At 47.3% G+C, this 12,838-nt stretch overlaps 1 protein-coding gene and 2 non-coding genes across 3 annotated transcripts; all 3 read left to right on the top strand.

Annotated features, from left to right (window-relative positions):
• The first annotated feature begins 4,649 nt into the window (after positions 1 to 4,649).
• Positions 4,650 to 9,748, top strand: LOC102877403 (ADP-ribosylation factor-like protein 5C-like). Its single transcript, XM_006889474.1, has 6 exons — positions 4,650 to 4,695; positions 5,194 to 5,254; positions 6,160 to 6,307; positions 7,175 to 7,258; positions 7,740 to 7,891; positions 9,700 to 9,748. The coding sequence occupies exons 1-6, from the start codon at positions 4,650 to 4,652 to the stop codon at positions 9,746 to 9,748; spliced, it is 540 nt and encodes a 179-aa protein (XP_006889536.1).
• A 1,982-nt stretch (positions 9,749 to 11,730) lies between these two features.
• On the top strand, positions 11,731 to 11,802 carry TRNAC-GCA. Its single transcript has one exon. It is a non-coding gene; the product is annotated as a tRNA-Cys (tRNA).
• A 644-nt stretch (positions 11,803 to 12,446) lies between these two features.
• On the top strand, positions 12,447 to 12,518 carry TRNAC-GCA. The gene has a single exon. It is a non-coding gene; the product is annotated as a tRNA-Cys (tRNA).
• The last annotated feature ends 320 nt before the right edge of the window (positions 12,519 to 12,838 follow it).

The following is a 12,838-nucleotide window of genomic DNA, read 5'->3' as shown; positions in this document are numbered from 1 at the left end:
CTCCTTAGAAGTGAGAATGGCAAGACTTGGTTTCACGTACTCTGGACATTATCAGGAGGCACTGATTCCTGGAAAAGGACATGGAATTTGGTAGAGGGTCAGAGAAAAAGAGAAAGACCCTCAAAGAGATGGACTGACACAGACGCTGCAAAAATGGGCTCAGATATGGCAATGGCTATGAGGATGGGGCATAACCAGGTAGAGCTTTGTTCTATTGTTGGGAGTATAGATTGGAAGACCCAGCCTAGAAATAAATGCAGCACACTGGGTGAGAAATGAGGATTTGCACGGGGCTGCAGCATTAGCATGGAAATGAAGACAGTGACTGCAGAGACCCAACAATTGGAGGTGTCCAGTGACACAGATGTGATGGTCTTCCCAGATAAGAAATAGGTGAAAAAAAAACCCCACCAAACCACAAACCAGGATAAGGAGTTTTTAAGAATGCAAAGGGTGCAGAGGTGTCTGACTTCCACTGACTACACAAAGGTTCTCCATTAACATCAATAGTATAATACTGATGTCCATGAAGTCACACATGCCCTCGCTCCACACTCCAGACCCCTTCCTCTAGCAAGTCAAAGACCAGCCATTCCTCTCATGACAGACATTATTTCTTTACTGGATTCTAGAATTTGTTGCAATGATCACACAGAATTCAGACAATATTGACAGTTACGGGATTAGGGAAGAAGGTTAGGTTTGGGAACACACTGGAGACAGTTCTTCAGTCAGGATGCCCTCCTCTTTATTGAACCTCTGCTCTAGCTCAGGTAGGACAGCAAAACCGACCAATCTCCACATTAGCATTCTACATGCCTTATTTGCATGGTCCCACCACAAAGGTGCCATTTATCTCATTTGCATTATTAGCAATCTACCCAATTCCCAAAACCCAGCCATATGGTGAGAGTTACAAAGATCATGGCTTAGAATAGTTACAAGTAATTCACTGCACCTATGGAACATGTAAGAGATGACACACAGAAGACAGCAGGGTACGTGATCTGGAGCTCCCTAGAAATGTTTGAGTAGGAGCCTACTTCAAATCAAGGGCAGAGATTATGAAATCCAATTTACATATAAAGCTCAGGGAGTTTAAGTTACTTACCTACACAGCTGCAGAGCAAGAACTTGAGCACAGACTTACAGTTTAAGTTTTGTGTTACCTGTACCCCTAAGTCTAGCGCTAACTCCTCTACCCAGGACACCCCAGATACTGTGAGGGATGGTATCGAAGAGAAAGAAACAAGGGTTTGAATCTGTTTCTGTGTCCCATATACCACCTGCTTGAAACGGCCTTTGCCCAGTTTGCCAAAGCAGGAGCATTTCTAGCTGGCTCAGAAATTGAGAGATGGGGAGAAAGAGGTTCTTGTTTCTTGGTAACCACAGCCCTTAACTGGCTGTGACTGCATAATCAGCACTTTGGTTGCTGTCAACAAGTGAAGATTTCAATAGCCATGAGGCAGGCTGGGGCCAGGCTCACAGGGGCTGATACCACAGACACCTCAGGGACCTCTTCCTGGGCGGGCTCTGGTAGGGACCAAGGTGGCTTGGACACCTCCCCCTGGTGCTCTTCACCTTCATCTCTGCTTAGCTGTCACTTCTTCCATCAGGCTTCTTGCAGTAGATTTTGTCCAGAGTGAGCTAAGGTGGGGAAGGCCTCAGGTCTTAGATGTGACCAGTGGCCCCCAGTGTTCTAAAATGAACTGAGTTGGGACCACCATGGCTCTGGGGGGAGAGAGAGATGTCCTAGTCTGATGCCCTGGAGAAAAGTCTTACCTAAGATAATCACTTCCTTGGAGAAGCTAGCACTGGCTTCTTTCTAAATTAGGGTGTCTGCCTGTCTACCTACGGCCTCTGAGGGTTTTGAGGTGGTTTTTTAAAATTTTTTTTCTTCTCCTCTGAGAGTTTTTGTTCATTTAATTTGGTTTGGTTTTCCCTCCTTAGCCCATGCTGCCTCTGAAATATATATTTGTGTATTAGTCTCGTCCAATAGACTGTAAGCTCCCTGAAGGCTCCAATTTCTTGATTCCTGAGATGCATTTGCCAAATGAATGAATAAATAAATGCATCCCTTGAGCTAGGCTCTGGGCCTCCTGGGGATGGGGTAGGAATAGTTTACACAATGTGCCCTTTACTAACAAAGTGCCACTTTCAATTCTGCATTTAGGCATGGGGGAGGGCAGGATGTGCTAAGTTTCTTTCCCCCAGGAAACAGATGGTTAAAATGTTTGAAAAAGTATCACAGCTTCTCTGGCACCCTCTGCACCCTGACTTCACGCCAACCACACACAGCCTTGCTCCTTCTATCCTGGGATGGAAACAGAATCAACTCAATTGGATGCTGGAGGGTCACTATTCTAAATGTCGATGCCAAGCTGGGGGGGATAAAAATTCTATTTGTGGCACAGTATTTTCCCTCTTTTCCCCCCAAACTTCCCAGCCTTCCTTACACCTCTTAAATATGTACTCATGTGTTAAAAAAAAAAACCAACCAAAAACCAACCCCCCCCCCCAACAAAAAAACCAAAAGCAAAACACCAACATACTGCAAACACAATTTTCTGGGCTATAGTTTAATTCATTTTACTGTCGTTCAATAGCAGTCAATCCCAACTATGTCCCAGGCCCCAGACTTGGCTTAGGAGAGGGCTGTGCAGACGAACAAGACATGAATCCTGCTCTCTGGGTCTCACACTTGAATGGGAGCAATAAATATGGCAGCTGACAAACCCAGTGAACAGAGAAGGCCCATTGGACTGGAGAACCATGCCAGGGCTTAGAAAGTAGGTAGCATTTATGACAGGTGACCAAAGGATCTCAAGGATTCTTCTGGATGAGAAAATGGTGAGAGGCATGTCAGATGGAGGAGGCAGAAGCCAAGGAAGGCACAGTCAGAAGGAGCCAGGCATGTGCAGGCCAGGATCCACTGGTCATCCCACTAGGGGAGAGCATGGGGTGATAATCTGGGAGATCAAACCAGCAAGGAGAGGTTGGGGCTGTTTGTGAAGGCTGCTGAATGTCAGGTTAGGAGACTGATCTGAAGCCAGTCGACAATGGGGAGCCGTTGAAGGTTTATGAGCTGGGGAGTGAAGGACTCTGAGCTGTGGTTTAGGAAGGTTAATGGGGCTATGAGGAGAATGCCCTGTGACGTGGTTGTTAGCTTAGTGGAGGGGAACAATAACAGGGCTGAAGGAGGCCAGTGGCAGGGGAGTGGAAAGAGCCAGCTCTCCTCTTTGCAGACTGGTTTCCTTCCAACCACCCCCTCAATCTGAAGTTGCTTGTCATCCCCACTTCCCTTTTTTGTTTTCTGTTTACTCAAAGAAGGAATTTCACAAATAACAACACAATCTCCCTCCTGTAGCCTGGCTTCCTGGTTCACTCCCTCTCCCCAGGTTCTCCTCTGCTGGGTCTTAGCATCTGGAGACCCCTCTGCAGGGAACCAGGGCAGGATTTCTCTTCTTCCTCCATTCCTATCTTTAGAAGCCCATCCTCAGGGATCAGAGAGCTGCACCTGCGCAGTCAGTGAAGCAGAGACACAGCACTGTCTTCTCATCAGTCGGTTGCCTGGCATCAGGGGACCTGTGAAGACAGGGGCCCCCTGCCCTCTCCCCAGGGAACTCTCTGTGCATCAGCCCACAAGACCCACACTAATGAAACAACCAGAGAACTGCTGAGGGCTGGAGCATTCCACTAGCTCAGAGAGCTTCCAGCGCAAGAAGATTGGCAGCTTTCCCTCAGTTTATGGCCTTGATGTGACACCTGGAGGAGGAAGAACTGGGAGCTTGTTGTGGGTTTCTTAACTAGTGCTGCTATAACAGAAAAACAAGTGGATCGTTTTAATAAACAGATACTTATTATCTTATCGTTTAGGAGACTGAAAGCCTGAATTAAGAGTGGCAGCTCTTGGGGAAGGCCTGTCTCCTTTCAACAACCGTGGCCTTGGCATCCTTTGTAGACCACCATGTGTCTTGACTTTAATGTTCCCTGGGTCTAGGAGGTTCTCAGGCAGAAACTCCAAATCTAAAGGACAAGCTTTGCTCCCAGCCTTTCTTTCTTGCTGGTACTGAAATCCCTCTTCTGTGCCCTATTCTCACTCCTTTTATAAGTTAAAAGGCAATGAAGGATACATCCCAAGAAAACATCCTTAATATGAGATCAAGGCATTGTATCCCCTGATCACACCAGGTCACACCAAAGGGAATGATTATGTCATTGACATAACTATCAGATCATACCATTACATAACTGCCAAACCACGGAGAATCATGAGTCAGCCAAGCTGGCTAGTATTTTGGAGGGGACACAGTTTAACACACGACACGGAGCAACTGTGCTGTCTCCCTTATTTTGTGTAGAAGTATTGCTCTGTTGTTTTCTCAGGGCCAAGAAGAGGGCAGAGGCTGGGATCCCTTTTCAGTTACGTCTCCAGGGCCATCACCGATAGGTCATCTTAAGATGACCTTAAGAGACCGGCCCCCTAGGGGATTTCCAAGCCCTGCTGGTGATGCGTGGGACCTTCGTGACCTCATAGGCCGAGTCCCTCTCCTTCTCTTCCTCAGGGGCGGAGTTCACAGCTCCCGGGGACTAACCCATGTGTCCCCCCCAGGCTACTGAGCTCTGTTTCTGTCGGTTCCAGACGCACCATGGGACAGCTAATCGCCAAGTTGATGGGTATCTTCGGGAACCAGGGTAAGGGGTGCATCCTTGTGATCGCTCTGATCTGGCTTCCTCCCGGGGTTCCCTCGAACTGAGGTCGTCGGGGAGAGCTCGCTGCGAGGCTTTGGGCTCCAAGGGTCCTGTGGGGCTGTCCTCGCGGGTTCCGCTGTCTCCTCCTTCCTATCCGCTCGTTGCTCCCGGTCAGCTGCTTTGGTGCGCGCTGCTGCTCCCGAGCCTCTTTTCTCCCACCTGAGTGCGGTGACCCACCGGTCGGAGGCCAGTTGCCTTTGTGTCCGGTTGAGACTGCGCTGAACTCTTCCAGAAGATTCTGGACCTTTCAAACATCTCTCTTTTGGAATTGTGAAGAGGTGGCTGATGGAGTAGCGCCGGCGTCTGGGGACCTGTGGCGCTGGCACTTGCCCTGGTTTTCTGGGAGGTGGAGTGAGGTGGGGATGTAGACAGTGTGCACAGAAGTTACATCCTGGGCAGAAATCTCCCATCTGACCTTGCACCTCCTCCCGCCGCCCGCAGAGCACAAGGTGATCATCGTAGGACTGGACAACGCAGGCAAGACCACCATCCTCTATCAGTTGTAAGTCTCTCCTGGGGGACAGGACAGGGCTGGGCCTCTTCGCCAGACTAACAGGTACTGGACCAATCCTGAGAACTCATTATCTGGGCTCCTAGGTTCCTCTTGATGCTGAAAGGAGTCGGGGGTGGGGGTGGGGCAGCACTGATGTGTCTTTCCGGGTCGAGTGGTCCCTCTCTGCCATTGAGGCCTTTCATGGTCTAGGCACTTCCAATTCCACTGTCCCACCGTGTTCCCAGGCCCCAGCCAAAAATGATAACAGGCCTGAGGAGTGTCAGAAGATCCTGTTCTTGTTGCCTCACTGCTGCTCTCCCTCCCCTCAGCCATATGCCCTTCCTGCCACCTATCTGCTGCCTCTTCAAATTACCCAGCTTCTCCAAACCCGACCTCAGAGCTTAGGGAGGTGAGCTTATATTAGGGTCTCTCACATGTGGCTGTTGGTGGCACCTGGTAAATACCAAGGGAGTTTCTGACCCCCTTTGCTCTGTGAAGGGGGTGAGAGCTCTCATTTTGGAAGTCCCGAGTTTTTTGGTTTTGCTTTTAACTAGAACAAATGCTCTCCTGAAGAATACATGTAAATGGTTTAAAAAAAAGAAAAAAAAAAAAAGAAATAGAGCAGTAAAGAGTATGTGTGGGGGGGAGAGTTTCTCTCTTACCCCAACTTCCAGTTTCACTTTCCAAGACTTCAAGCATTGTTGTAACTTCTTGGCAACCTTCCAGAGACATTCCTTACATATGAAGGCATGTGCCTGTGTTTTCTGCATCACTCAAAACAAAGCCTGGTCCCCAGCAGGTGCTTGGTCAACCTGGGCTCAAGTTAGATTCAGCTTTTGTTAAGAGCAGAGGGATAGGGGCTAGGCCTGTGAGTAATTGGGCAAAACTTTGAATCCCTTCGCCTTCCTCCCCAGCCTGATGAATGAAGTGGTCCATACGTCTCCCACCATCGGTAGCAACGTGGAGGAAATTGTTCTGCGAAAGACCCACTTCCTCATGTGGGACATTGGAGGACAGGAGGCTCTGCGCTCCACCTGGAACACATATTACTCTAACACTGAGGTGAGGAGCTGGAAGGACCCGGAGACCCTCAGGTGGCTGTGTGATCTTATGAGAGTCACTTATACTCTCTAAGCTCAAGTTTCTCCTCTGTGAAATGGGGGCCATCCTTATGGTCCTTGGAGTTGTTGTGCGAATGAGATGGTAATAACTTGAAAGTATCAAGTACGCAGTGCAGTACGGTGCTTGTTAAAAAGTTTAGAATATTTTCTGGCAACTTCTCCTGCTTGCTGGGAGATGCATGGGGTGGAGATGGTCCCCTTATCTTGGAAACCCTTTTCTTACCCTGGCAGCAGTAAAACACAGTAGTTTAATTCCTGGACTAAAGCACATATGAATTCAAATTCCATCACTGCCTCTCACCAGTTGTGTGGCTAAGCCTCTATTTCCTCACCTGTAATAGCACCAATTGCGCAGAGATGTGAGGAGACCCCGTGGAGTCATGGCACAGCCTCTGGCACAGTTAGAGCACAGGTCTTATGCTCCCCATGTCTGGATGGGAAAGGGAATGAAATGAGAATAGGCAGTGAGATCCTTTTTGACAATTCTATGGCGTTTTTTATCTATGCTTGACAACTGGCCTACATAAAAAGAACATATCCCTTTACCAGTCGGTGTGAATTAACTGCACCACTCTCAAAACCTGAATGCTTTCAGACCTGTGACTGGCATTCATTAAAGGAGCTTGAGGGTAGCACTGAAGGCAGGCAGGTTCTCACAGGGCATCAGCCACCACTTGGGCAGTGAGATCTTGAGACTGGCCAGTCTCTGGTTCAGGCATCAGGCAGTACGGAGGCTGATAGTGCATCACAGAATGAAGTGAATGACTCACCCGAGAAAACTCACCCCACTGATCTCTCTGTTGCCTAGTTCATCATCCTTGTGATTGACAGCACCGACCGGGATCGGCTGATGACCATGAGGGAGGAGCTGTATAAGATGCTGGCTCATGAGGTAAGCACCCAGGCTTGGAGAGAGTCCAGCGATAGTAACTGTGTGCCCCTGGGAACCTATTCAGTCTCTCTGAGCTTTATTCTTGATCCCTCAGCCACTGAGAGCCCCATCTCAGCAGCTTAAGTTGGCCTTGTTTAGCCCGAGGAGGGTCGTTACAATTGACCACAGAACTCAGAATTGCTTTTTCAAATCCTGACACTACTTATTCATCGTGAGACCCTTGCGAAGTAATTGCACCTCTCTTAGCCTCAGTTTCCTCAAGAATAAAGTGGAGAGTATCTTCCATTTTTCAGCTTCATGGGGCTGTCATTGAAATCGTGTGAACTGGTGGGGAAGTGTTACGTGAGCTATCAGTGTTACTTGGTATGGCTGATACAATGAGAGCAGAATCTCTCTCCCAGGAAGGCTGGGAAGTCAGAAAGGATGTGAGTGGTCAGTGGGAGGGAAGGCTGGCTCGGGACTGAACTCCTCAACCCCACAGGCTCTGCGAGATGCCTCGGTTCTGATCTTTGCCAACAAGCAGGATGTGAAGGGCTCCATGACCACCTTGGAGATCTCCCAATGCCTCACCCTCAGTGCCATCAAAGACCACCCGTGGCACATACAAGGCTGTTGTGCCCTGACTGGGGAAGGGTAAGTAAAGTGGATGCTTCTCCTGGACCTCTTGAATCTGTCCCAACTCATGGATGACTGACCATCAGAATCTTTTTTCTCTTTTTTTAAAATCTCCTCTTTTTTACTTACTAGTGTGAGGTTTATTAGGAAAGTAGGCTGGAGGATGGGGAGGCAAAGTGAACAGCAATACCAAGCCAGGATAACAGCAAAACATAATTTCTTAATTAGTTTAGACAGCTTCTTAGTCAATCTCAAGATACAGTCCCTCAATCTCGGCATCTTCTCCGTCAACATGGATGCAAGGGACTTCTGGTCCTGGACCCTTCTCTTGTCTCTCCCTCCTGTGAGAATCCAGTTCACAGTTCATGCCTGTGAAACTAGTTAGTTGGACATGTGCTCACAGCTGCGGCACTGGGAGTGTGTGGTGAGCAAGGCAGAAAAGCCTTACTTTAGCCTTGAGAGAACTAGCCCTCCCCCTAACACCAATAACTGTGGGTGCTGATAAGTGCTATAAAGATCATAAAATGGGATAACAGTGATAAGAGAGTCACAGGAGTGGGAAAGGGTCTGATTTCAAGTCCAGGGCAGTCCTCTTCTAGAAGGTTACTTTTGAGCTAAGCGCTTAATCAAGACAGGAAGGCCTGGGAGACAACCCTCCAGGCAGGAATCACAGATGTCTCTGGCCATTAGTTTCCTTATCTCTAAAGAGCAAAGTGATTGTTTCTTCTTCTTTCAGAGTTTCTATGAGATTAAGTAACAATTCATTCCACAAACATTGATTGAGCACTTGCTTTGTGCAGGCCTTGTTTGAGGTGCTGGAAATTCAGCAGAGAATAAAACAGACACATATCCATGCTCCTCTGAAGCTTACCCTCTAGTGAGTGAGACAATACATGAGAAAAAGAAAGAAAAAACATGTAGGAAGTTAAGCTAAGAAGAAAAATAGATCAAGAAAAGGGAATATGAAGTATGGGGGAATATTGCATCCAGAGAGAAGGGAGCTATTGAGGAAACACCGGAGATCAGGGTCCAGCACCAGGCCTGGTGAAGTCTCTTTTCTCTTTCCTCTCAAGAGGCATTTGTAGCAGGTTGGGAAGCTGGATGCCTGGGTTGAAGAAAGGGAGAGCTTAGGTACAGTCTGCCCAAGGGACCACGTATTTCTGGCTGCATCTCTGCCATGGTCAGGAGGAAGATCCTCAAACCATAGTTAGTTCAGTTCAACTGGTCATTCCCATGTACTCCCATGTACCATGCATGGTGCCAGGCTAGGGAAGGGTAGCACTGAGATGACCAAGACTCTGTCTCGGCTCTGGAGTTGCTCACATTCTAGTGGGCAGCTTGTTCAGGGAGCAGAGGTTTCCATGATGGAGTAAGTGGTGAGGTGAACAATGGAGTGTTGGCCAGAGACATGGCTTAAGAGGCCCAGGAAGGTGCTTCTCCAGGACCGTCCTGATTCCGAGGTGTCTAGAAGTCTCTGTGAATCCTTCTTCCTTTCTTTCCTTCTTAACCTTTCATCTCAGAATATAATTAAAGAATTATTTGCTGGAACATTTTTATAATTTTCATTTTTTCTGGAAGTAAACTATAAAGTTCTAAAGGGTATATATGTTACCCCCCTACCCACCACCACACTCACACACTCCAGAAGCCCTAATTCCTAGCACAGTGCCTGATAAACAGCAGATGCCCAGGTAATACCTGTTGACTGAATGATTGGACATAACTTTGCTTGTCCCCTCAGTCTGCTCTAGGCAGGGGCTGGGAGCTTGAAAGCCATCATCATCAGGGACCATGCTGACCCTTGTCCTGTTTCTCCCTTGCCACAGGCTACCTGCGGGGCTCCAGTGGATGCAGTCTCGGACTACTGTCAGCTGAGACCAGCCAGACACTTGAGGGGCTTTTGCATGAACAACGTGGGTGGAAAACCCAAGTGACTATGACTTTTCTATGACTCTCTGGAGGAGCAAGGGCAGCCGTGAGCAGTGAGATTGCCACGGTCCTCCAACCCCCAATGAGGAGCAGACAGCACACCTTGAACTGCTGCAGACAGAAGCAGAAAAAAAGCTGGAGCCCTTCTTTAGGACACCAGAGAGGTTGCTCGATATGTTGCAGGGGAGGCAGGAGTTTAAAAAGTGGAGCTCCCTTCTCTCAGCCTTCCACTTCTCAGGAGGAAAAGTGCGTAGGATGTGTTGGGGATGGGCAGAGTAAGGCTTGGAACTGCTCTTTGTTTCCTAGAACTCAGCCTCCCAGCTTTGTGACCCCATAGAATACCTTGTTCCCTATCTGGGCAAAGGATGGTCCAGAAAGAAAGAGGAGCTGGGTTGTAGAGGAAGAAAGTGGATACAAAAACTGGGAGGGGAGGGGAGTCTGATGGGAACATCAACACGCATGGAGTTCCACCATTCCCTCCCATGCTGACTGTGGTTACAGCTCTTGAACTTTTGACCATTCTACCCCCATGGACATATAAAAGCTGAACAATGAATAAGGATAACAAAAGAATCAATGCCTTTGAATTGTGGTGTTAGAGATGAGTATTAAATATCCCATGGACTGCCCGAAGAACAAACAAGTCACTTGGAGGAAAGGCAACCAAGGTGCTCCTTAGAAATTTCGTCTCACATACTTTGGGTGTGTTATCAGGAAGGGTCAGTTCTTGCAAAAAACATCATGCTGGGAAAGGTGGAGGGTCAGAGAAAGAAAGGAAGACCTTCAACAAGATGGACTGACGCAGTGACTGTAGCAATGGGTTTGAACATGTCAGAGATTAGAGAATGGCACATGGCAGGGCAGGGTCCTGATCTGTTGTTGGTAGGGTTGCTAGGAGTTGTAGCTGACTTGATGGTGCCTAACAACATTTACAACACCCCAGGAAATCCTCTTCACCCTCAATGTTTTTCTTTTTTTTTTACCCTTGATGTCTTTCTAATGCAAATCCACTCTTTTTTTTTTTTTTTTTTTTACAGTAGAATAAAAATTTATTTTGGTAAAGAAGCGAATCCACTCTTATGTTCCTAATTCCTACAAAGCCCATGCATTTTGTAGTGATTTATTTTTTTTAAATTGTATTAGGATTTTTATAAAAGTGTTGTACACATCATTGGAAATGGAGTACCTTGATTTGTATCTATTCCTCACTGATTTTTCGTTTCTGTTCAGGGGGTGCTGGCAGGAAAATAAAACACCCCTTGGAAATATTTTTTTTTTTTTTTTTTTTAAAGAGCACCCCTTGGAAATATAAAGGACCTGTCTCAGGGTCTGGTTAAGGATCATTTCCTGGCCTGCGGTTCTACTACCCTCTACCAGCTTGAAGAGGATTGGTGTCTCCCCTCTGCCAGCTTGAAAAGGGTTGGTGTCTAGTGTTGAGGTCAGCCTGGTCTAGGGGAGGGAAGTGATTTGACACTGATTCTTGGAGGGGAAGGTTAGGGTTAAGGTTAAGGTTAAGGTTAAGGTTAAGGTTAAGGTTAAGGTTAAGGTTAAGGTTAAGGTTAGTGTTAGGCACAAGCTGGAAGCAGGATGGAATCTCAAGCTGCTTCTCTGTATATAAAGATCAAGAATGGTCCTGGGGACAGAGAATTTTTCTTGCTAAGCCATGCAGTGGATAACGAAAGCATGAATATAGAGGGTCTAACTAACCATGTGGTTTTCCACATGGCTGAAATGTGAATGAGGAGGAAGAACTCAGGAATTCTGATGGTCTCCACTTGAATTAAATATTCTTTGTGCTAGATTATTCCGGCACAGCAACAAAGATACGGTTACAATAAAGCAGTGGGAGAAAATTTTCCAGGTAGAAGCCAGTACCAACGGTTCTACACTCCAGAAATTTGATCTATCCAGCTCTTCTGCGCAGCAGTGGGGGTATAGCTCAGTGGTAGAGCATTTGACTGCAGATCAAGAGGTCCCCGGTTCAAATCCGGGTGCCCCCTCTAGGCTCCGTGGGTGTCCCTTTTCCTAGTCATCCCTCCAGCAGTCGGTCTCTCGTTTAGCACTATCGGCTGGAAAGGCAGGCTTTCCCAACACTTTTGCTGGCAGGGTGAGAATAGAGACCTTTGCGTATGTGATTCTGTGTCTGTGAGTTAAGTGCTGTGAGGAATGTTAAATAGGATCTCTGAGTTATTCGCGGACGGATAGGGAGCAGTAGGGGACTGAAAGTCGACTCACCCACCTTTTACTTGGACCCCTAGGCTTCTTCCTCAGGAAATGTATTTGTAAGGATTGGGCTTGGCCTTGGGGAAGGAAGACCCAGAGACGCCTGTGTGAGTGTGTGGAGGAGAAAGAGAGGCACCGAGAAGCAGCGAAACAGAAAAACGATAAAGGTTACAGGGACTCCATCTCCAGCAGGTTAGGACACCAGGACGCCGACCCAGAGGAATCTCGAAGGATCTCAAGGGACCGTTCCTCTCACATTCCCAAATGAATTTTTTTCTTACACCATCAGGATTTTTAGTTCAGAGCTTCTGAAAGCAACCTTTACTTAGCTTCATGTGAATAAACGTTCATTTGACGAACTCATTACTGCGCCTGCGCAGCAGTAGACTTAAGAGGCTTTCTGAGGAAAGTTACCAGCAGAGGGGGTATAGCTCAGTGGTAGAGCATTTGACTGCAGATCAAGAGGTCCCCGGTTCAAATCCGGGTGCCCCCTGCTTGGAGCCTCACTTTTGAGAGAAATTTTCTCAACTCTTTTTTTAAAGTAGTTTTTACTTGTTTACTTTTAATTTCATAATTTCAAATTGAAATTTTATTCGCCCTTCCGTTTTGGATACTCAAGGAGCAGCGAGAGAGTGTAGAAAAACTGGGAGATTTTGTTGTGTTGTTGTTATGCGCTGTCGAGTTGCTTGCGACTTATAGTGACCCTATGTCCTGTAGTTCCTTCCTTGAACTTAAGATAAGCTGAGCGAGTTCGGCCCTTTTGATTTTCCGACTTCAACTCCTTGCACATTTCATTGTAATATTTTGCTTTGT

This window comes from Elephantulus edwardii, unplaced genomic scaffold, assembly GCF_000299155.1.
Source record: "Elephantulus edwardii isolate Elephantulus edwardi_28Jun2011 unplaced genomic scaffold, EleEdw1.0 scaffold00077, whole genome shotgun sequence".
Taxonomy (NCBI): Eukaryota; Metazoa; Chordata; class Mammalia; order Macroscelidea; family Macroscelididae; genus Elephantulus; species Elephantulus edwardii.
This window is presented reverse-complemented; position numbering and strand designations above follow the sequence as displayed.

What these genes read in the sequence shown, in the direction of transcription:
- LOC102877403 (XM_006889474.1), top strand. Translation starts at nt 4,650, where the DNA reads ATGGGACAGCTAATCGCCAAGTTGATGGGTATCTTCGGGAACCAGG. An exon ending in ACCACCATCCTCTATCAGTT is followed by an intron (nt 5,255 to 6,159) that starts GTAAGTCTCTCC and finishes CTTCCTCCCCAG; the next exon opens with CCTGATGAATGAAGTGGTCC. An exon ending in TGTGCCCTGACTGGGGAAGG is followed by an intron (nt 7,892 to 9,699) that starts GTAAGTAAAGTG and finishes CCCTTGCCACAG; the next exon opens with GCTACCTGCGGGGCTCCAGT.